The sequence below is a fragment of the Monodon monoceros genome, unplaced genomic scaffold, assembly GCF_005190385.1.
Source record: "Monodon monoceros isolate NGI ecotype Baffin Bay Population unplaced genomic scaffold, NGI_Narwhal_1 Super_Scaffold_21, whole genome shotgun sequence".
NCBI classification, from domain to species: domain Eukaryota; kingdom Metazoa; phylum Chordata; class Mammalia; order Artiodactyla; family Monodontidae; genus Monodon; species Monodon monoceros.
This window is the reverse complement of record NW_021703778.1, coordinates 79,821,651-79,846,583: the sequence shown is the minus strand read 5'-3', so window position 1 is coordinate 79,846,583 and position 24,933 is coordinate 79,821,651. Positions and strand designations below refer to the sequence as shown.

The window sequence follows — 24,933 nt, the reverse complement described above, 5'->3', positions numbered from 1 at the left end:
GGCCCGTGTACCGCAAAAAAAAAAAAAAAAAAAAAAAAAAAAAGACAAGAGATGAATTTATGCCACAGGCCACCTGTCTTATTTAAATGGCCCACATGGGCCCCGTCTTCCTTCTAAGGGGGTATGACACAGAAGTCCTGGTAATAAGGCCTCTGCATGTCAACACACGTATCAGTTCTGGACAGGGCTGAGGTGAGCAGCAGAAACCAGGCCACACAGCCATTACCGAGGTCAAGCTGAGTGCCACTTGGACACGAGCCCCAAGCAGCCGTCCCATGCAACAGCAATACTTTCCTAGGACGCTGTGACCCAGAACTAGCTCTCATCTGCTACCTTACCAGACAGATCAATACACCCCCGGAAAACATCAGGAACAAGGCTTGGGAAGGTGTTCTGAGGACTGTTCAAAAGGTATACGAGGCACACAACAGCTGCTGACACAGTGTCTCTGAGCTTCATTTGATTGTAACCGAGAAGCCTGGGATGTCTCTACACCCTGCAAAGCCCTTTCCCGCCACAGTCACATCTAACTCTCAAGCCAACCCTATCAGGTTCACAGAGGGGGCATCACCCTCACCATCCCCATTTACAGATAAGAAACTGATTCACACAACTCAGTAGCATAAATCAAGATCCAAATAACCTTAATTTGGGGGAACCTTAGAATTGTATTTAATTTTTTTTCTGTAAACTTCATTACATGTGTGAATAAAAGCCACCTCTCAGGACATTTCTATTTGTCTTCATCATGAAGTGAAACTAAACACAGTGCTATGCACTTTATATACTTTAAATATAATTTGGTATCAATAACCACACCCTCCAAGCATGTGGGTTGAACTGATTTTAAAGCATGTCCATTTTTAAATGGTTTCTGAATCATACCTCCCACCGGATAATAGAATATAACCATCCTGACCCACCTTTGCCATCAGATCCCTCTCTCTTCTTTCTGCATTTCTCCGTAGAGCTGAGAGTTCCAAGATTTCCTTATTCAGAAATTTATTTTGCGTTTTGTACCCCTGTAGATTATCCTGTTGCAAAAAAAAGGTCCATCAATTCACATTGGTTGAATGTTGATTAATTATTCTATATCAGCGGTCCCCAACCTTTTCGGCACCAGGGACCAGTTTCATGGAGGACAATTTTTCCACAGACCGGGGGGTGGGGGGATGGCTTTGGGACAATTCAAGCGCTCTTCATTTATTCTGTACTTTATTTCTATTATTATCACATTGCAATATATAATGAAATAATTACACAACTCACCATAATGCTGACAGGAGGTGCAGCTCAGGCGGTAATGCGAGCGATGGGGAACAGCTATAAATACAGAGGAAGCTTCACCCGCTCGCCCACTGCTCACCTCCTGCTGTGCGGCCTGGTTCCTAACAGGCCACGGACCGATACCACTCCGTGGCCCAGGGGCTGGGGACCCCTGTTCAATATAAGTAATATTTTGCTGCCTCACCAATCAAATAGCCCTGCTAAGTTAGAACAAGTTCTAAGGAAATGAAAGCTGATTACTAGACCCTTTCTGATTAAACTTTGTGGCTACCCTTGGCAGTAGAAGGTAGGCAGGGACTACTGCTGTAATGAAGGAGATGGGGAAATAAATTTATTTAATGGTGGAGATTTTTCTCACCTGTCCTTAGGAAAAGTAAGTAGGACTTATGTCCTAAATCTATGCAAATATTTTATCTACCCACATTCATTGGGTACAAAAGGTAATGCCTTACATTCATTTTGTTTTTTAACTAGAGAAACTGAACAAATTTTCTGTAGATTCTCATTTTTACGTATCCAGTTTATGTGGAAGAGGCTACACACATACACAAAGCCCTTACCTAAAGAATTACACTTAATACTGAATACCTATAACCTACAATGTACAAGGCACCTAAGAGAACATGTTCCTCAACTTTTTTACATTAAAAAATTTCAAACTTATGAAAACGTTGAAAGAAAAGTACAATAAACACAATATACCCTTCACCTAAATTTGCCAATTGTTAACTTTTGCCACATTTACTTTCTGTTTTTAAGAGAACATCACAAGCTGGTGACACGTTCTGCCAAGTCCAACTAAAAGTTCAGCCCTGGCAGAAGCGGGTGCCATACGTGACCTTCAGCCCTTGACACTCTGAGCAAGGCAAGCGAAAGGGAACCTTTGAGACAACTGGGGCAGTGATTTCTAAATGCTCCCTACCAAATTCAGTCTTTTACAAATGTCTTTTTCCCCTACTCTGTTTGAAGTTTTCAAGGAATTTTTGATCCCTCAATCACAGGAGAAACTGTTCACAACAGCTCTAAGAGAAGGCCAGGGGTCGTCAAGAAAGGCACTGACACCTGTGCTGTCCCAGGACAGAGACCATGGCCCCTCCCCAGAGATGTGTCCAGAGACATGCCCCAATCTCCAAACTAGAAGCCACCATGGCGGTACACAATCTCCCCTGAAAATACAGAAGAACTGAAAATGTTCCAACAGTCCCTTTAATCGCTGACACCTACGGAGCACTTGCTACGGGTTACAGGTGCCCTGTGGTCCTCGATCCTATTTAAACCTCACAACTCTTCAGCAGCCACTCTCGTCATCTCCACCTCCTAGGTGAAGAGCTGAGCCATAGGGAGGCTGCACAACTACTAAGTGTCGGGCTGGGAGCCAGGCCTGCTGCGCTCTTGGCCCAGGTGCTTGGCCCCTGACGCCCACCTGAGCTCTGATACGCATCACACCTTCTCAGTCTCAGCAAAACCGCACGTCATGACAAGCACTGAAGACAGTCAAGCCCCAAAGGAGGTCCACAGACTTCCTTTTCTGATCAGAATCATGATGTTCTCCTTTCTCCTGGCATCTTGAAGCTCTCATATTTGGAAACAATGAACAAACATGTTACTAAAAGGCAGGCTGATTGAAGGAAGGTGAGCTAGAGGGCAACAAAAGAATACACTGGGCCATGACGGCCAGAGACTGAGCAGCACAAGCTGGGTCGAGGGAGCAGGACACCACAGTGTGCCATCTGTGTCTTTGAGTCAAACTTTGCATTACAGTCTAAGGAAGTCCTGATAATGTATCTCAAGGATTCTTTCTCTAAAAAGGGAACCCTCTTGCACTGTTGGTGGGAATGTAAATTGATACAGCCACTATGGAGAACAGTATGGAGGTTCCTTAAAAAACGAAAAATAGAATTACCATATGACCCAGCAATCCCACTACTGGGCATATACCCTGAGAAAACCATAATTCAAAAAGACATGTGCACCCCAATGTTCATTGCAGCACTGTTTACAATAGCCAGGTTATGGAAGCAACCTAAATGCCCATCGACAGACAAATGGATAAAGAAGTTGGCACATATTTATACTATGGAATATTACTCAGCCATAAAAAGGAACGAAATTGAGTCATTTGTTGAGACGTGGATGGATCTAGAGACTGTCATACAGAGTGAAGTAAGTCAGAAAGAGAAAAAGAAATATCATATATTAACGCATGTATGTGGAGCCTAGAAGAATGGTATAGATGAACCGGTTTGCAGGGCAGAAGTTGAGACACAGACGTAGAGAACAAACGTACGGACACCAAGGGGGGAAAGCAGTTGTGGGGGGGCGGGGGCGGTGTGATGAACTGGGTGATTGGGACTGACATGTATACATTGATGTGTATAAAACAGATGACTAATAAGAACCTGCTGTATAAAAAAAATATATAATAAAATTCAAAAATTAAAAAAAAAAGGATTCTTTCTCTAGAATGATGATCACAGCAAGTTAAGACTCTATGAGGTGCCAGGTGCCCTGTGAGGACTTTACACGGAATACCTCTTTTAACCCTTACAAGACCCTATGAGGTAAGCGCCATTTCACAGATGAACACTGAGGCAGAGAGGTGAACCAGCCTGCCCAAGGTCAGAGGTCATGAGTGGTAAAGCTGGGTTTGAACCCAGCCAGGTCTGACTCCAGAGCCCATGCTCAGTCTAAACCGCCACCCCATACTGGGACACATCCCCTTCCTCACTGATGTTTATTACAGTTGTGTTCTGCTTTTTTGTTTTTGTGCTTTATAAACTAAACTCTGAGCTCCAGGAGGACAGAGACTGTATACTTTGTGTGGAGTACAAAGCCCAGCACATGGCTGACTGACTGAATGAATGAAAGAGTCCCAAGAAGGAAAAGCTGTACGCATGAAGATATTCATGAAATAACAAATCACAGGAAAGAAGACAGAGGCTGATTAAGTAAATGATGACACAGTCAAAAGATGGACAATCTGGAATCATTAATGACAGCAATACAGAAAGTGCCTGGGTTCTAAGGCTGAATGAAACAAAAGTCTACCTACTCCAGGAAATGGAAGAATTATGTAAACATGGAAAAGGCCTGGAAGGAAGTGTGGGAAAAATATTTAAATCACTAGGGTGGTAAAATCCTAAGACCAATATGTGCTTCTGCCTCAAAATACTACAGGAACAGAAAGTGACCACATATGAGACCAAAAAAGAAATGTTTCTAAAAAGCAGAAATCTTTACAGGCACATACACTGACTATAAAGCAAGACACTGAATAGTAACAGTAACAGCAACAAAAAAGATACCTTCCCCCCCACCAAAACACACACAAAATTTTTTTTTCCCCACCTAGACATTTTAAATTTGGGGTCAAACGAAGAAATCAATATAGAAACCATGCGGTATCTAAAAGTGAAGGACAATGAGATTCTTCACTCCAATTCTCCCAGTGCCACCGCAGAGGAGGCACGAATGTGACTGTCTCCTGCATGGCACAGGGGATGCCCTGGCAATATCCGGCCCAGGTAGAGCAATGTCAGAAAACATGAGGTCACCAAGCCGGGCAGGACTCACTCAGACGAACAGGTCACAGGGAAGTCCCCTAACAACCTTTCTGCCTCTCCATAAGCTATGTCACCACTTAACCTCACTCTTGTGGAATTCTGGAGCCACAGACTTTATAAATTAAGCTGAGAAATGTTGGAGAAAAAAAAAAAAAATGTCACCCGCTACCCCACAAAAAGAAAAGGTCGGGAAGTCTAGTTGTGATCAGCTCCATCAGTCGTCTCCAAAAGGAGCTGTGTGGAGCCACAACAACAAAGCCACACACTCCCCTCCACACCCTGGCTCGGCTACCCGGGAAAACATGCTCCCACGCGTCCCCCACTGCCGAGCACTGGGACCTGGAAACCGAATGCCCTGGTGTCATTCTCCAAACACTATAAAGACAGACGTGCTTGCAAAATATAAAATTCAGTTGACCTTAAATAAGTGGTCTTAAAACGTGTATCACTGATGGGATGTATATTTAGGGTCAGTACACTCTAGGTTGCATATATAAACAAAACCAACTTTTACAGGCAACACTAACCAGGACCTTTTTTTTTTTTAAACACGGCTATTTTTGTAGTAGATATAATTATAAAGTAATGAGACTGAGGGTTTTGGTGGTGTTTTTGCCCTTTTGGTCCTTCTCACCAATAAATCCTTCTGGCCTCATATATCTACTGGGTGCTGTCACTGAGAAGTTGTCACCATGGGAGGCCACACACATATTCTGACAAAGCTGCCATTATTCCAGTGTTTTAATTTCCATTTTGGAATTATCTTTAAGGCTCAGGCATGTCCATCAGGCATGCAATCTACTGACACTGCGTGACAGGTACTACTAGTCAGGAAGCAGGCTCAGTAACAACCTCAAAAGTGGCAAACCTTTGCCCTTCAAGGATAAACTGCATTTGGGGGGGGCAAAACATCCTCGGTGCCACATTATTTGCAAAAAGTGGGTAGCCAGGTGAGGAAGACTTTGCGGCCAGGTGGGACCGACAGCTGCAGAACTGTGTGGGGTCAGCCGGGGCCTGGGCTACACCTAATGCCTCATGTCCTAGGAGACACTTCTCCACCTGAAACTTCTCCAAATTGAGAACTGGTGGCAGCAAAACTTTTGGGACCCTCACTGTGGCCTGACTGACAGTGGCCCAAGGCCATTCAGCTCTCCCCTCGGGACCAGCACGCTTCTCCGCGGGCACAGAGTCAGACAGCCCATGCCCCCAGTAACGCTCTTCCTACCTCATCAGCTGGCCACCACCCCAGGTATGATGGAGAGAGTCACCTCCATTTAGGAACCAGCCTCCCATCCCCAGGGCCACTGGGACACTGGGAAGAGAGCTCTGCCCTCCCTTCTGAGTGTCAGGACCCTCCTGCCTTAGGCATGGGGGGCACTGACTCTGGGCAGGCCCTCTTCCCTGGCGTGCTTGGGAGCCAGGGTCTGCTTTCCCACCTGACCCCACACTAGCTGTGGGGAACAGTGTTGCCTCACCTGGCCTCCATTATGTCCTGAGGCGGGCTATGCAAATGATGGTGTGTGCATCCACACACAGAGGGGGCAAGAAACAGCCTCTGTAGGTTACATGGAATAATGAAGTTCTAAGGGTGTATAAACAGAAAGAGAAATCGCAGCTGCCTGAAAGCAAGGGAGGGGAAAGATCTGAAACTGTTCTGAGCTATGGCGACACTGACGGGCTGAGACTTTCATTTTCCAAGGAAGCTTCTTAGAAACCTAGTAATTATCTGACTGGAAGTCCTGTGACACTTGTTTTTTTTAAAAAAGGCACAGCTGCTCTGCTGTCATGCCAAATTAGCTCACTGAGGTTAGCAGCTCTAGAGTGACATCAACAGACAGGCTGTTAGCGGGTTTTGGATTTCTTGTCCCAATAACAGGGGCCCATGCCCTGCTCTTACTTTCAGTCGGTCCAGTTCCAGCTGGTCCCTGGCTGTGGGGAGGGCCACAGGAGAGCTGGGCACGGAGGTGGGAGAGGATGCGCTGCCCTCGCACTCGCTGAGCTGCCGGGAGAGCTTCATGATGACCTCGTCCTTGGCCTGGATGGTCTCCATCAGCATCCCCAGCTGCTCACTGAGCTCGCCCACCTTGTTCTTCAGCGTCCTTGCTTCGTGCTGAAGACTCTCTTTCTCCTGGTTGAACCTCTCCAGCTGGCTAGTGAGGCCCAGAATCTGGTCGTCCTTCTGGTGCAGAAGCCCCAACGTGTCCTGCGGGACCCCCTCACAGAGGCGGCTGCTCGTGAAGTACTTGTCGTACTGGGAGGACCGCACCGTCTGCTGCAGGAGCCGCACGAGCTCCTGGGAGCCAGGGGAGGATGGAGTGGGGAGCAGGGGCGGGAGAAAAAGCAGAAATCATGGCAACTCTGCATGGAGCAACCATTGGTATTTGAGCAAATGCAGAAACTTTACTGGAAATATTTTAATAACCAACTTCCTCTTGAAGGATCTCAAAAATAGAGAAGGAAAAATATTTATTCCATAAAGGCTGTCTGTAGAGAACAATAATAGGAAACAGGAAATAGTGGACAGGCAGACTGCAATTAGCAATGGCTCCCAGTAAACGTTCATCCGTATTAAAAAATCTGACGTCTAAATTCACTGACCTGCTGAGGAATTAAGTATAATTAGGTGTGATCAGCTCAAAAGGAAGCTGCTGTTTTAACAGGATGTGGAAACTCATTTAACAACTGTTCATGGGCCTTGGGCTGAAGCTATGCTCAGAGAGATTTGACGTCAGGGCAGGCGTGGGCAAGGTGCAAACAACACCCTCCCCGACCCACTCTGAGGGGTCTTCACTCTCGTCGGAACTTCAAGTGTCTATGAAAAAATGACCAAGCAGAACAGCAGTGCCTAGGTCAGTGGCCGTGGCAACATACAACTCTTAGGGGAAAAGCACCTTCTGGGAAATAATGGAGTCAGAGAAACATGAAAGCCGGGTTTTGCTCCTCTGGTCCCTGGCCTGCTGATGTGAGATGAGATAGAAATGTGAGGAAGAAGAATTACCTTCTGACTGGATAAGTCTTTCCTTAACCTTTCCAGCTCTTCCTGCTGGTTCTGGACCTGCAGCTGCATCTCGGAGGCCAACTTGCTGGTGCTACCACTGCCCGATGGCCCCTCGGCTGAAGGGTCACCACTACTGTGGCGATTTTTATACGATCCAATCATGTCTTTCAAAGGGCGTTTTCCTTTGTAGGGAATACGTCCAAAATCAAAGGGAAATCCTGAGCCAATTACTCCTACATAAAAACAAAACTTGTTTAAGTTCAGGTCAAACTTTCCTTTCGGAGATTCCAGTAAAATACATTAACATTCCATCCATCATCCTCTAAGGAGTTCTGCGTGCGTCACTCTCTGCTCCTACCTCATTCTTGATAATAACCAAGCTTAAAATCAAAGATGATCTTTCATGTGATCACTTTTAAAGAAAACTTTCTCTATTTGCTCAATTTTTGCATTGAGACAGACGAAAAGAAGTCAGACTATACATTAGTACTAATGAGGAATTTATGACAAAACTGTACTAAACTCTCTCAAGATTCTTTTGCAATGTTATTTTCCAAAAGATCAGTTCTAAGCTGATGTGTTCATATCACTATTTTCTTATTTCAGTTACTTTGAGGACCAAAGAGAACAGAGACACAGACCAGGGAAGAACATGGGTGCTCCAAGTTCCTACAGCATCCTGAACACAAGGTGTCCCTTCCGCCGGGCACCTTAGTAAGGACAGGGCCTGCATCTACAAAGTTAGAGGGTAGGACTTAAGAGATACACTAGGGATCCCCAGCTGCTTATTTTTAGCTAATCTGTCCTTACTAAAAAAACAAACCAAAAAAACCCCGAGTTTATGTTTTCTTAATTGTAAACACATTTTATTCTCTTCCCTAAAAACGAGTATTTAAAAATACTGAGGGATCCAAATAAATTTTAGAATAAATGGATTCAAATATATATTAAAAATATGAAGAGGAGAGTACATACTATATAGATTCCATTTATATAACTTTAGAAAACAGGCAAAACAAATCTATGATGTTAGGAGTCAGGACAGTGGTTGCGGGGGCGGGGGTGGGAGGTGAGGTAGTGACTGGAAGGGGTTTGGGGTTAGAGGCTGTGACTCCTGGTACTGTCCTGTTTCTTCAAGTAAGTGCTGGCTACATGGATATGCTCACTTTGTGAAAATCCATTGAGCTATACATTTCTGATTGGGGGACTTTTCTGTGTGTATGAAGATTAGCTTACTTCCCATGAATGACATGGACAAGAAGCTGGCAGGCTGATTCTTGGAGCGGTTACAGGAAATATCCATGAATCATCAAGATAAAAATCCAAAGACATCCTTGTCCCTCCGTGTCTTCCACACAGGCTCCCTCTCAAAGGGAGCAGGGGCTGGGCAGAGGCCGAGAAGGCTGCTCCCAGGCAAGAAGCTGCTGTCCAGGGGTGCTGGGAGTTTCTTGCCCCACCCGAGTCACTAAGCCTTACTGATTCTTCTTTGCCAATCTTGCTACCATTCACCCTTTCATTTCATTCCTAGAGTCTCTATGGGGAAGTCAGAGCCAACAATGTTTACCTTCAACAATCCAAATCCCCAACACAAACCCCTGTTCCTCAGAAGGCCTTCCCAGTTGACAATGAGCCCCTCTCCTGGGTGCCCCGCCGGCTGTGCCACGTGCTGGGTCATGAGGCACGTGACCCACATCTTCACCACATCACACTGGACCTTAGGGTTCCATGCTACCATCCTGGGGATCACAAGTAAACTCCCCACCAAAGCAAGTCATGTGGTCCTTTCCCAGGGGACAGAAAAACATATTACCTTCAGTAAATATGTGCTCTCAGTAAAGACTTCCTAAAATCCTGCCTCCTAATCCTGCCAGCTCGTGCCAGAATGAAGCATAAGGCAGAATTTCAAAATTATTTATTGTTATTTTACATTTATAACATCAATATTCCCTCAATGGGTCAACGGATGTAGGGTCACGAAGGGCTGCTTAACGCATTAGGCAAATGCCAACGGAGAGACGTATGAACGGATCAGGCTGACACCCTAAATCCTGATTGACCTTAATATCACAAAAAGAGGGAAAACCAGATACGATGTGGTTCCAGATGTGATGCAACAAGAAATACACAGCATCCCTAGCCCCCACCCCACCCCAAAATATTCTTGTCATAATTAAAAGTCAACCCTGAATCTGGGCAGGCCTCTACTCTAGCAACAAGTGTATAGGAAATACAGGGATGGAGGAGCATATTCTGTGACCCCGCAAAAATATAATTAACAAAATCCAGAATGTGGGCAATTCCTTGACATGTAGACCCTGTTTCTTCAACAGGCGTGGCAAGGGAAACGGAACACAAAAAACAAACAGAGAGCTGTTCAGACTGAAAGAGACCCAAGAAGACACACAACTAAACACACTTGGGGGTCTGTTAGCCCCTCATTTGCTCATGCCAACTGCAAGCAGACATTTATGGAATAACTGGGGAAGCAGACAGGAAGGATTCACTGTAAGTGTTTAGGTATAACGATGAAGCTGTGGTTCTTTTGAAGAGTCATCTCTTGGAGATACATACTAAAATGTTTACAGATGCAAAGGATTAATATCTAGAACTTCCTTTAAAATAACCCAGCTGGTGGTGGGTGCCAGGAGGGGAAGGAGCTCAGAGGAGATACAGAGGAAAAAAGAGAGGCCGTAAGTTCAAAACTGTGGAATGTGACACTACAGCTTCTACTTGTGTGTGCATGAACAAATTTCTATAAATAAAAAGTTTTAGTTTTTTTTAAATCAGTATTTCTGTAAAGAGCACCATGACTTCCAGATCTTCTATCTCCTGAAAAAGTTGCAGAACCACAGGATTGGACAGTTATTTATTTCTTGTGACATCTCATTTTCAAGCCTTTAGGTTTTATTTCCCACAAAGAGAACACAACTCCCGTTGGGTCTCGTGCTCCCAGTGATACCTGCTACCAAAGGGTCTCCCACATCACCAGTGGTTAACAGATGGCAGCGGAGAGAATGAAAGACAGCAGGAACCACATCCATACCTTTGTTTCCTTCAGGGATCTGCTTCTTCCTTTCTTCCTGCACCATGGACTCCTCCAGGTCCTTAGGGCTTGGCTCTAAAAGCTCCCACTCTTCATTGGTGTAAAACACACTCCTCCGACTGTCGTTATGCCCTCTCCCAGGACGAAAAGAAGACATTGAATTTCTATTGGGAAAAATGAAATGTTTTTTTTAAATGGTAAAGCGAAACAATGTCACATACATACGCGTGGCAAAAACTAAACTCTGATAATAGCAAATGTTGGTGAGGATATGGAGAAATGAGAACTCTCATACACTGCTGGTGGGAGTATAAACTGGAACTATTGCCATGGAGAACAATTCAGCAACATACAGATAAGTTGAAGAAGTTTTTGCCCTAAGACCCAGCGACCCAGCATTTCTTAGATTCTTCAACATGTGCACAAGGAGACACAAACAAGAACATCCACTGCAGCACTAGTCATATTAGCAAAAAACCCCAACAACCTAAACAGCTATTGACAAGAGAACAGATAAATAAACTGTAGCGTATTCATACGATCAAACACTATACATCACTTAAAGTGAATTCATTCATTCAACAAATATTAATTAAGTGCCTACAATGTGCCAGGCACTGTTCTAAATGTTTGGGATATGCTAGTGAACAAATATTCCTGTCCTTGTGGAATGTACATTCTATCTAAAGCTACATGGATCACATGGACAAATATTTTTTAAATGCTGAATAAGAAAAGAAAGAAAATTGAAGAATGACATGTACAACATGATTTTTTAAAAATCTTCAAGATAATACTATTAATAGATATCATTTATAGATACACACATATGTAGTAAAACTTAAAAATCCACACAAGAATGATAATTATCAAATACAAAACATGGTTACTCCTGTGAAGGGCAAGAAAAGAATGCGATCATGGAGACAAGAAAGGATTTGAACCATATCTGTAATGTTTTAGTTTGTGTTTTAAAAAGCGCAGCAGAAATATGACAAAATTATATAGCTTAGTAGTGGTTACCCAGGTAATCAATTTACTATACTTTACACTTGCCAGTGTGCTAAAATTATTTCATTAAAACTTTTAAAAACTAGGTTGGGATTTCTACTTCCAGTGAAGATGGACTAGGAGGGACTGGATTTACAGTCATCTGAAACAACTGAAAAACTGAACAAAATACAGGAAACAATGACTTTCAGATATAGGACATCAGGCTACACCGGGCAGTGATCCCTGAGAGGTGGAAAACAAACGAGGTAAGCCCCACCCCTGCCCAAGCTTACTGCCTAGACACTTTCCAGGCCACGGTGCAGGCAGGGGGAACCCAGGTGGAGCTCTCCCATGAACTGATAAGACAGCTGGGAATCCCAAGGCAGGTGGAGTTCACAGCGCACAGTACTGGAGAGAAGAGAGCTGTATGGAGGGCTGCAGGAACATCAGAGGGTTCCCAAGTCTCCAGATGAGTACTATCAGGCTTGCGTGTAAGAAAGCTATCCAAGAATGGGGAAAGAACCATCCCTCTGCTCACACAATCGTGTCTAGTCCCACTGGCCAGAGTGGAAAACCTCACACGTCATGGAGTATGGTAGACTGGTACTTGGAAAAAGGTTACTGACATTATCCCTAGACTAAAGCCTGCTCTCATACTACCTAAAAAAGCTTAAAAGTGAACTTCAAAAGTATCAAACTGTTTCTGAGTAATTAAACTACATTCCAGAACAAAGCTTAAGAATATATGTACAGGAACACACACAGAAATCTAGCACCCAGAAAGGTAAAACTCATAATATCGGGCATGCAATAAAAAATTATCAGGCGTGCAAAGAAGTAGGAAAATACAACTCATTCTAAGGAGAAAAATCACTAAACAGAAACAGACTCAGAAATGACAAATGATAAAATTAGTGGACAAGGATTTTAAAAGTTACTGTAACTGTTTCCCCACGTTTGAGAAGGTAGAAGAAAGACTGAACATGTTAAATAGAGATATGGAAGATGTGAGAGAAAGATCCAAATCAAAACTTCTAGAGATAGAGGAAAACACAGGCAGAACATTCTTTGACATAAATCACAGCAATACTTTTTTAGATCCGTCTCCTAGAGTAATGGAAACAAAAGCAAAAATAAACAAATGGAACCTAATTAAACTTAAAAGCTTTTACACAGCAAAGGAAACCAGAAACAAAATGAAAAGACAACTTACAGAATGGGAGAAAATATTTGCAAACGACACAACCAACAAGAGATTAACTTCCAAAATATACAAACAGTTTACACAGCTCAACATTTAAAAACAAAAAAAACCCAGCACAAGCAAAAGAATGGGCAGAAGACCTAAATAAGACATTTCTCCAAAGAAGACATACAGATGGCCAACAGGCACGTGAAAAGATGCTCAACATTGCTAATTATTAGAGCAAGGCAAATCAAAACTACAATGAGGTATCACCTCACACCAGTCAGAATGGCCATCGACAAAAAGTCTACAAACAATAAATGCTGGAGAGGGTGTAGAGAAAAGGGAACCCTCTTGCATTGCTGATGGGAATGCAAATTGGGGAACAGTATGCAGGTTCCTTCAAAGACTAAAAATAGAGTTACCATATGATCCAGCAATCCCCCTCCTGGGCATATATCCAGAAAAGACGAAAACTCTAATTTGAAAAGATACATGCACCTCAATGTTCACTGCAGCACTATTTACAATAGCCAAGACATGGAAGCAACCTAAATGCCTGTCGACAGATGAATGGATAAAGAAGAGGTGGTACATATATACAATGGAATATTACTCAGCCATAAAAAAGAATGAAACAGTGCCATTTGCAGCAACATGTTTGGACCTAGAGATTATCACACTAACTGAAGTAAGTCAGGCAGAGAAAGACAAATATCACATGATATCATTTATATGTGGAATTGAAGAAACTGACACAAATGAACTTACCTATGAAATAGAAACAGACTCACAGACATAGAAAGCAAACTTATGGTAAGCAAATTGATGGTTACAAAGGGGGAAGGGGATGGGGAGGGCTAAATTAGGAGTTTGGAATTAACATATACACACTACTATTATAAAATTAACAACGAGGACCTACTGTATAGCACAGGGAACTATATTCAATATCTTGTAATAACCTATAATAGAAAAGAATCCGAAAAAGAATATATAACTGAATCACTCTGCTGTATACCCGAAACTAACATAACATTGTAAATCAACTATACTTCAATTAAAAATAATCTAGGGGGCTTCCCTGGTGGCGCAGTGGTTGAGAGTCCACCTGCCAATGCAGGGGACACGGGTTCGTGCCCCGGTCCAGGAAGATCCCACGTGCCGCGGAGCGGCTGGGCCCGTGAGCCATGGCCGCTGAGCCTGCGCGTCCGGAGCCTGTGCTCCGCAACGGGAGAGGCCACAGCAGTGAGAGGCCCGTGTACCGCAAAAAAAAAATAAATAAATAAAAAAATAACCTAAGGATAAAACTACGATGTCTATGATGAAAATACACTAGATGGGATTAATAGCAGATGAGATGTTGCAGAAGGAAAGATTAGTGAACTTGATGACAGTGCAACAGAAACTATCCAAAATAAAACAGAGAGAAGAAAGACGAAGGAAGAATCAACGAGCCATGGGGTAATGTTAAGCATGTAATAATGTCAACTGATGTTCAACAAGGGTACCAAGAAATTCAATGGGGAAAAGACAGTCTTTTCAAAAAGTGGTACTACAACTGGTTATCTGTATGGGAAAAAATGAACTTCAACCCTTACTTCACATAATACATAAAAATTAACTTAAAATATATAAATGAGTAAGAATTAAAACCATTAAGCTTCTGGAAGAAAACAGGGAAGAAAATACTTGTGACGTTGGGTTAAGCGAAGATTTCCTACACAGAACACAAAAAGCACAATCTGTAACAGATTAAAATGATAAAAGAACTTTATCAAGATTTAAAAGTTCTTCTTGGAAAAATATTTGCAAAACCTATATCTGACAAAAGGCTTGTATTCAGAAAATATAAAGAACTCTTACAACTCAATAATAAGAGAATAAACAATTCAATTTAAAAGTGGGTGAAGGACTTGAATAGTCATTTCTCCAAAGATATACAGATGGCCAACAAGTACATGAAAAGATACTCAACGTTATTAATTATCAGGGAAATGCAACTTAAAACCAAAATGAACCACACCCACCACAATGGCTAAAGTTAAAAACACCAGCAAGTGTCCAAGTGTACCAAGTGTCAGGAAGGATGTGGAGCAACTGCAACAGTCATGTACTGCTAATGGGAACACAGAATGGGGCAGCCACCTGGAGGACAGTAGGGCAGTATGTTATCAAGTTGAATATACACTTAACTAAACAGCTCAGCAATCCCAATCCCACATATTTACCCAAAAGAAATGAAAACATGTCTACATGTAGGACTTGGATGTGAATACTCAGAGCAAGCATTATTCATAACAGCCATGAACTGGATATCAACCAAAGATCTGTCAACTGGTGAATGGAAAACCAAACTGTGATATATCCATACTTACTGCATACTATTAAGGAATAAAGAAGGAATGAGATGTGAAAACACTCAACAAAATAAATGAGTCTCAAAAAGATGATGCTAAATGAAAGAAGACATACAAATACAGTATGATTCCATATATATGAAATTCTTAGAAATTTCATGCAAAGGGGCATGAGGGAAACTTGTAGGTGGTGGAAATGCTCTATATCTTGATTATGGAGGTGTTTACATGACTATGTATAATCTCTAAACTCCATCAGCCTGTACACCTAACATAGATAAATTATACTTCAGTAAGTTTATTAAAATAAAGAAACAGGGACTTCCCTGGTGGTGCAGTGGTAAGACTCTGCACTCCCAATGCAGGGAGCCCGGGTTCAATCCCTGGTCAGAGAACTAGATCCTGCATGCATGCCACAACTAAGAGTTCGCATGCCACAACTAAGGAGCCCATGAGCCGCAACTAAGGAGCCCACGTGCTGCAACTAAGGAGCCCATGAGCCGCAACGAAGGAGCCCACATGCTGCAACTAAGACCCAGCACAACCAAATAAACAAGGAAGTATTTAAAAATAAAGAAAAACAAATATAGAAGAGGAAGAAATGTGGATCATTTGGAGTTTCCTGAGGTAGATTAAAGGTAGGGGATGAAAAGGTAGCTTCATCTCTAGTGTGAATCAGATGACATTCTCACGTAAAATAGTCATTTTCAGTGTTTTACGTTTTTGAAAGCATGATTTTTTTTGCTTTATTTGAATTTCATTAAAGTGCGTTAAGAATTTAGAAGAATGCAGAGAAATTACCTAAAACATTTATGTTCCCATCACTCTGGTTTAACAAGGAGTCACCAGGAACCTGGCAATTATACCTGCTTATATGTTTACACCTGCTAAAAGTTTTCTTATGGTTTATTTACTGGGACCAAGAGTGAACTGGCAAACAAACAATGTAGAGCTTGTTACATGTACTGTTTGTTTCCTAAGTCTCTTCTAGTGCCTGGCAACCGTGCTACACATCTTCCCAGAGAACTGCATAGGGGAATGCTAGTAAAATCCCCACTATAACCCAATGAGCAAAGTTGAAGTAAAGGCTGATTTTATAAAAATTACAGAACTGTGGAGAAAGCTATTTCAAAACAGTTGCTCAGGAAAAAAAGAAACTTTCACAAATGCTCCATATACTTTTGCTCATTTCTTTGATACAATTAGCTGGGTACACTGGACCCACTACACTATAAATTTTCAGTCGCCCCACTTATGGCCAGGGTCTCACAGCAGCCTTCACTCACATGTGGCATGTTACTACCACCACCGTCGATTTGAGAAGTCAAATTCTCCTTGCCATTTGTCGGAGCCTTCAAACTGTGCTGCTCAGCCCTGGTCCGTAATCGGTGGATACAGGAGGGAGGAATGAGAGAACAGGGAAGAACAGAACATGCCTGGGGAGAGAGGACAGCAACTTAAATGACTCAGAGCTTCCACACGCCCTCCTTCTCCCCAACATGGTCTTGGCACCCCTGCCTTGTCACGAGGCCCACCTGCACAAATGCCATACTCTCACCTATGGCTGAGGGACTGAGCCTCGGTTGCGGGAGGTACCACCTGCCAAGCCTTAGGCGATGAAGAAACCAGATCTGGCTCAAAGCGGAAACCTCTTTAAGCTGAAACACTATAGAGCCAATCCCTGCTTTAGATCTTAGTGGTAAAACCGAATTCTGTGACTGTGCAACATGGGGGTCAGTAAAGTATATGCTTCTCAAACCACTCGTCCTATCCGCTCCGGTCAGCAGAGGCCTCTGCACTGACCAGGTGTCCTGCCTGTGCACTAATTAGAATTCACTGCCAGTTTAAACGGGGTTCTGCTGGCTGATGCTCGAGGCCGTTCTCATACAGTGCTTGCCCTTTAAAGAACCCAATGTCATCCGACAAACCTCTGAGAGCAACTTCTGTGTCCTTCCAGGCACGGTGCTAGGTGCCTGCTGTTTTGTTCAATAAACACTCAGCTACTCTGATCTGAAGTGAAAAGCAGGAGACCACCAGGCAGCCAAATGTCACCTTGACAGCTGCAGTGTTCAGGCTGAACTTTTAAAAACAAACACCAGCAACCACATTGTAAATCCTATTTCATTGTAAATACTCCGATGAAAATTTAAAAACAAACAAACCAAATACCAGCAATCTATATAATTAATAAGAAAACCTGTTTCTAGGTTTATGTATTTCAGTTCAGTTTCTCTACATACAGTTTAAAATGTCCACCTAAAACAGTAATAATTTTTCAACATTCATTTCAACTCTGATAATCAGCTAGAGTTTTACAAGTTGACAGAATGGCTGGAAAATGCCCCATTAAATCCTTCAAGAGTTCACAGCTCTACAAACACCCTGCCCAGCCAAGTTTTGGCCTCTGCTACTACCTTGTACGTGTCAGGAAGACAGGGGCAGAAGGAGAGCAGGCTACCTCCAGGGCAGCCAATCAGCTCCATCCCTCCTAACTACAAGCCCTGTCAAGAGAAACAAAAAGTGGGGGCGGGGGGGCTCTGATTGGCAATAGCTATCCTAATAAAGATGATGCAGTATCTCCTCTCGCACACATCAATTCTTCAGATAGATTCTCACAAGGACATGGAGACGTATGTCAGGGATACCAGGACAATGTTATTTGAAATGATTAAAAAAAGGAGAAATAACCAAAAGGGACTTGCAGATGTGATTATATTAAGATCTTGAGATGGGGAGATGACCCTGCATGATCTGAGAGGGCCCTAAACGTCATCACGAGTGTCCTCATAAGAGAGAGGCAGAGGAAGGTATCACTATAAGAAGGGGAGCAAGTGATGTGACTGGGGAGGCAGATTAGAGTGATGCGGCCACGGGCCAAGGAATGCTGGCAGCCACCAGGAGCTGGAAGAGGCCAGGGACGCATTCCCATCTGGAGCCTCCAGAAGGAACCAGCCCAGCTGACACCTTGACTTTAGCCCAGTGAGACTGATTTGGACTTCTGGCCTCCAGAACTCTAAGAGAATGAATTTATGTTGTTTTAACCCACCAAGTTTATGGTAATTTGTTACAGCAGCCAGAGCAAATGAACACAACCACTCTCCAATAAGCTACTGCCCTTCGAACCATGGGCTTTGCAAGACTACTTTTTGTTACAGTCCGTATTTCAACAGGCATTCAAGTTTGGAGCATTATATCTCAAGTTAAAATATATTTATTGTTGACATAATGGGAAAGAAGTGTCATCAGAAAGGCCCTTTCCAGGGACTTCCCTGGTGGTCCAGTGGGTAAGATTCTGTACTCCCAATGCAGGGGGCTCAGGTTCGATCCCTGGTTGGGGAACTAGATCCCACATGCATGCCACAACTAAGAAGTCCTCATGCCGCAACTAAAGATCCCTCATGCCACAACGAAGATCCCGTGTGCCGCAACTAAGACCCGGGCAGCCTTAATAAATAAATAAATATTTTTTTTAAAAAAAAGAAAGAAAGGCCCTTTCCAAAATATCCTATACATTTAATGTGGATAATGAGTCCACCTATTCTAAAGAACACACATCTAATAAAACGTGCACTGCCTCGAAAGAAAAACAAAAAGAATCAAAGTAAAACTAATCTCATCATAGAATTTCCAGGCAGGTACAGCTCTACCGGCTTCCTATTGCCCAAAGGACAGACACTACCCCATCCCTTCACCCTGGGCCTCCCGGCCTCTTCAGCAACTGTTTGATCATCACCTCCACCCAGCACCCTAAGCTCCCAGCACATGAATCTGTGAACTCATGAAACCCTGTTCTGACTTCCACACCTTTGCACAGGTGAGTCTCTGTACTTACCTTTCCCTTTGGCAGGTCCCACCTCATCCTCCACGGCACAGCCTGCCCTCCCCGACCTTCTCCCCGACCACCCCCTCAGTGCACCCGGGGAGGCATGACATGCTGGGTTCAGCCCTCAACTGCACCCTACAGTGCCTTATGACAGGACTCCTTACCTGCCTGTCTGTCTCCCCTGAGGACTCTAAGTACCTCAAAGGCAGGGAGGGACTACCTCTTATCCAATGGAGCACCCAGGCCACAGAGGAGGGGGAAGAGGAAGATGCAAAGATGACTGGGGGGGGGGGGGGGGGGGGGGGGCGGAGCCAGGCTACACAACCAGAGGCAGCCTTCCAAGCAGTGCTTCTCAAACTATGGGTGGCAACCCATTAGCGGGCCAGGAGATAGAATTAAAGAGCCATGAAATCAATTTCGAGGGTCATGATGGGAATTTTTTTAATACATTGGAAGAGAAATTAGTACTCGGCTTTACTAGGTATAACCGTTAAAACTGTATGAAATTTCTGTTTCAGTTTTGTGTGCTTACAAACAGTATACATTTATGTATGAATGTATATTATTTGCTGTGGATTCCCAGTCAAGAAGGTGAACAGCACTTCATTAGAAGGAAACCCCTTCCCAGGAGGCCAAATAGCAGAGACAGCACCCACGGAACTGCAGCCCCTGGCAGGAGGGTGTGGACAGTGCCACCCGCACGTGTGCACAGGGTGAGGACAAACCCCAAGCGGCAGGAACAGAGTGCTTCTGCCCTGGGTAGGGTACTGAGCCCTTCGCTCATCATTCCTTCCTCAAGCAGGCTCCAGACACCCACCACGTGCCAAGTACCATGTGAGGTGCTGGGGACACACCCAGCCAGGACAGACAGGGTCCCTGCCCCCCCATGGAGGCCCCAGCCCCACCAGGGAGGTGGACCACAGACAAGAATGCAAAGAAACAGAATCGTTCCAAGTGGTACTAAGGGCTGTGAAGGAAAAGCAGGGGGGTGGGCGGAACGAGGCTCCCCTGAAGGGTGACCGGGAGTCACCAGGAGGAGAGAGCCCTCCGAGCAAAAGGTCAGCCTGACCAGGGCCTGTAGGGAAGACAGTGCGTTTGAAGAACTGAAAGAGGCCAAGCAGGCCTGAGATAGGGGAGATGAGCCCACTGGCCCTCTAATGCCACGTTCAGCGCGTAGCCTGCGGCCTAAGGCAATGAGACGCCTCCCGAAAGGCTTGAGCTAGCGGCAAGAACTGATGCAGGTCACTGAGAGTATAGGGCCCCTGCCATAGGTGGGCCCAGGACCGGCAGACGGTACAGGGTGCAGGCAGCTTTCCCTTCCCAGCCCCCAACTCTAAATACAATGGCAGATGTGCACCAGCTACTCTCTCCCTCGGTGGCCCTGAACAAGGCACCAAAGTTCTCTGAGCCTGTTTCCCATGCTGACTGGGATGACCACACATCCCAGCCAGGGTTATAAGCCAAAGCCATCGCTCCTCTCACCACTGCAGCAATTTTCATGGAGCGGTGTCACGCAACCGTGGCCCTTCTGATTCGTGGGCCCCCAGAAGTCTGTGGCCAGTGGAGGTGGAGAGGACTGCTGGGACAGAGCTGCTGAGCATGACCCTTGCGCCCCAAGGAGCTGTCGGAGAGGACTGGGCGCTAATGCAGCAAGGTGCAGAAAGCCCAGTCAACTCCCGCGATCACTGAAACTCTGCCAGCCAGGAAGCCGGTCACCGTCCTTCATGCTTCCCTCTCCAGGAGGCTTGGCTTTGAAACATCAGCGTGGGGCAGCAGCATGGTGACTAAATTCTGTCTTGGTATAGACAGAGCTGTGCCTTACAAGGGAAACCACAAATAAGTACCATGTTACAGTTACTGGGCATGAACGACTTCCCCAAATTCACCAACCATCTGCCTGCTTTGGTCTGGGCCGCACCCTCTGCTACAAACTGGGGATGAGCCACCAGGCATGGTCCTAGCCAGCAAAACCAGAACAGTCTCCTGAGAATACCAGCCATGCACACAAATAACTATACCTGGCCTGAGGGGTCAAGAGGGAAGCAAAAAACAAAGGTCAGAGCAGGTCAGCGGCTAGCAGAAGACCTATCAGAGGCAAGCCCAGAAGAATAAGCACACCTCCCACGCCTACCCATCTTGTTCAAACTCTGCACGGCCTCCAGGGCACACACTTCCACTCCCACCCCCAAGCATGCACACTCACACATGGACCAGCCAGAACCGCACGCGAGAGCTTTTACCTGAATTCTTTTATCTGAAGTGATCTGGACTGTTAGAAGATCAATGAAAACGTTGGTTAAAGCAGGAAACCATTTAACAGTAACTTAAAACAAACATATGTACCTATAAAGGCACAAGTAAGCGTGTGCTGGTGTGCCAGCCTCCTGATGTAGGCCAGCCAAGGCTTCTTCTTGAGTCTGAGGTTACTGAACACAGTTCCCTGGTATCTTTTTTGGATAAATCACACCCATAAGACATCCTCTAACTTTTAGAAATTTGTTTTGCTTCTTTTTAAAAAGTAGAATGGGGACTTAACAGTTGTGAAACAATCTAAGTATAGAACCTTTATAGGTTTTGAACAATTTTTTTTTTCCTATCTTTCACAACTGTGCCACCCACATCCTGGCAGTGTTTTAGTGACTCACCTTTATGAAATTTCCCCCAAGTGTTCAACTTACTTTTCACAGAAAAAACGTTTCATTTCAATATGTTATGGGTTTACTAAGTATTTCACTGAATTATGTAATTACAAGAACAAGTACAACTAGTTAGGAACAAAGCCAGCCAACTATTGGTAAGTTTGCCGGTGGCTGGTGGGAGCAGAGGCACAGGGTGCCCTGCAGTACCCCATTAGTCTCGTGCGGTCATTGCGGACCACAGCTCTATGGAGGGAATTTAGAATGTCAGTTAAATAGGGGAGCTGGTGGAATGGAAGCTGGTTAAGAGAGTTTCAACTGTATTGATAAACACAATAAAAGCACAGCAGACAAGCATCCAATTATCCCTTAAGGGGCTTCCCTGGAAGCGCAGTGGTTAAGAATCCGCCTGCCGATGCAGGGGACACGGGTTTGAGGCCTGGTCCAGGAAGATCCCACGTGCCACGGAGCAGCTAAGCCTGTGCACCACAACTATGGAGCCTGCCCTCTAGAGCCCATGAGCCACAACTACTGAGCCCGTGTGCCACAACTACTGAGCCCACACGTGCCACAACTACTGAGCCCACGCACCTAGAGCCTGTGCTCCGCAACAAGAGAAGCCACTGCAATGAGAAGCCCGCTCGCCGCAACTAGAGTAGCCCGTGGGCAACAACGAAGACCCAATGCAGCCAAAAATAAAATAAGTTAAATAAATTCTTGAAAAAACTTAAACAAAAAATTATCCCTTAATCCATGACTACACTTTAATTAAAACACCATTTTAAATTTATATAAAATATATGTAATTTTTGAGCCATGAATTTATAATATAGAAATATTGTTTTAGTACTTCTATGGTCATTAAAATCTCTCTACGCACCTAAAGCATCTTATTTAAACCTTCGCTAAGCACGCCGTAAGTAAAAAAAAGAAAACAAAAACCATAAACACCTAAGATCCATATGCCAATCAATAAACATCAGGGTTTCTACAGGAAGTGACCCCCTGGACCTCCGTGGAGAATGGCTTTGCCATGAGCTGTGTCTCCCCCAAAAATGGCAACAACTAGCCCTCATCTAGTACTTAGGGAGGGTCAGCTTAAGTTGTCATCATCATGTTGATCTCCCAAAGTATGTGGGATTATTACCCCCATTTTACAAATGAAACTTAAGTAATTTGCCTGAGTTATCCAGCTTTTAAATTGTAGATCTGGGAATTGAACTCAGCTGTCTGGCTCTTAATCACTGGGCTACAGTGGGGAGGCACAGCTGACAGAAGATATCTCCAAGTGACCTTTAACCCTGAAAGTGAACAGTCAGTTGTTACAAGCAAAGGTGACACGTGCTCACTTTCCTAGGTTGGACACACTCCATAATCAGAAAGCCGCCAGTGTTACAGGTCTGTCTCCCTCACTTTCCACTATCTAACTTTGAGGGCAGATGAGGCTAGTTAGGCATGAAAATCTGGCAAATCAACAGTTTCCCGAATATGTTCTTACAATGAGAGGTGGAAGGAACACTGGGCTCCAACCGAGGCACCCAAGGTGCCTTTCAGATCTGCCATACACCTGCTATGTGTCTTGAGCAAGTCACTTTACTGATAGGGACGGAGTAAAGGGACAAAGTAGGTAATTAAATAGTTAATTCCACTAAGGGATCGTAAGTAAAGAAGAAAGTATGGGAGACCCCTGTAAGTTAATGATCACTCAAGAAAGCAGACCTCCCTAGCAACAAAGCCAAGCAGGCTTGCTTAGCAACAAAACCATGCAACAGAAGCATGAGACATGTCCCAAAACAATAAAACAATGGTGGAATGAGACCCACATCCTGCCCTGTGATGTCAGTAAGTTAATGACCCCTAGGACATGCTCTGCACACATAAAAAGCAATAATTTGGGAAAGGTGACATTTCAAAGTGAAAGACCCTCATTATACTGAAGTAATTTTTCCATAGCACCGTGACAGTCCTGGATGGGCCATATAGGGTCAAAAACTCCCCCTCCCAACATGTCGGAGTTAACGATGGAAGACTCAAAGAGTGAGAAAGAAGGTGGTCTTTTCCCCCTCCCCTCTTTTCCTTTGATTATAAAACTGTAGCCCACTAAGTTCTTGGGGAGGGACCCTCTTGCCCACCCGCTTGTAAACCTCACAAGTGTCCTATTCTAATAAACCACTTCTTATCTATCACTTTGCCTCTCACAGAATTCTTCCTGTGCTGAGACATAAAGAACCGGAGCTCCTCAGAGCCCCCGACCAAGATGCATTTCTGTGGTTTCATTACCTCTCTTAAGCCTCAGCTTCTTAACCTGTAAAAGAAAGGGATAAGCTCTTGGTGGCTTTCCAACATTTTTAGGAGCATAGAACCCTTTCTTTAAGGAGAAGTCCAACAGGTTGAAATCAATGAAAGCAGTGCTGCTCCAGTTGCAGGCACCCAGGGAGACAGCCCCACCTTGCCTCCTCCCTCCCACCTTACCTTCGGAACTGGCTGGCAAAGGACTCAATCGGATGACATGGGGCACCCCGAGCAGAAGGACACACCATGAGTGAAGGTCCTGGGTGAGGAGTAAGGTACGGAATGGCCGGAACACAGCAGCTCAGGGAGTGAGAATATGGGGAAACAGTGACCTAAGGAACAAGCCACTTCCTGGATCCATAAGAGAGGGGAGGACACAGGGCCAACTGCTATCCCCAATACTGGAAGGACAGGCCAATACGGGGAGTCGCAGCTTCCTAGAGCAGAGGATCACCTGAGGAACCAGTGCCAGGGTAGGAAAACTCACCGTAATTGATGACTTGCTGGAGGCTCAGTACAGACAACTGCGAGTTAAAAACTCCAGAGGTGGGCTTCCCTGGTGGCGCAGTGGTTGGGTGTCCACCTGCCGATGCAGGGGGCGCAGGTTCGTGCCCCGGTCTGGGAGGATCCCGCGTGCCGTGGAGCGGCTGGGCCCATGGGCCATGGCCGCTGAGCCTGCACGTCTGGAGCCTGTGCTCCGCAACAGGAGAGGCCGCGGCAGTGAGGGGCCCGCGTACCGCAAAAAAAAAAAA

The 24,933-nt window shown here is 44.7% G+C and overlaps 1 protein-coding gene across 4 annotated transcripts in view; it reads right to left on the bottom strand.

Annotated features, from left to right (window-relative positions):
* The window catches only part of TBC1D2B (TBC1 domain family member 2B), an 87,366-nt gene that overhangs the window by 24,331 nt on the left and 38,102 nt on the right, over window positions 1-24,933 (bottom strand). For all 4 annotated transcript variants that reach the window (XM_029237341.1, XM_029237343.1, XM_029237342.1 and 1 more), the window contains 4 exons: window positions 10,892-11,055; window positions 7,849-8,081; window positions 6,748-7,143; window positions 924-1,034 (listed from right to left, as the gene is read on the bottom strand). In XM_029237341.1, coding sequence (XP_029093174.1) covers window positions 924-1,034; window positions 6,748-7,143; window positions 7,849-8,081; window positions 10,892-11,055 — 904 coding nt within the window. The remainder of the gene's footprint in view (window positions 1-923; window positions 1,035-6,747; window positions 7,144-7,848; window positions 8,082-10,891; window positions 11,056-24,933) is intronic.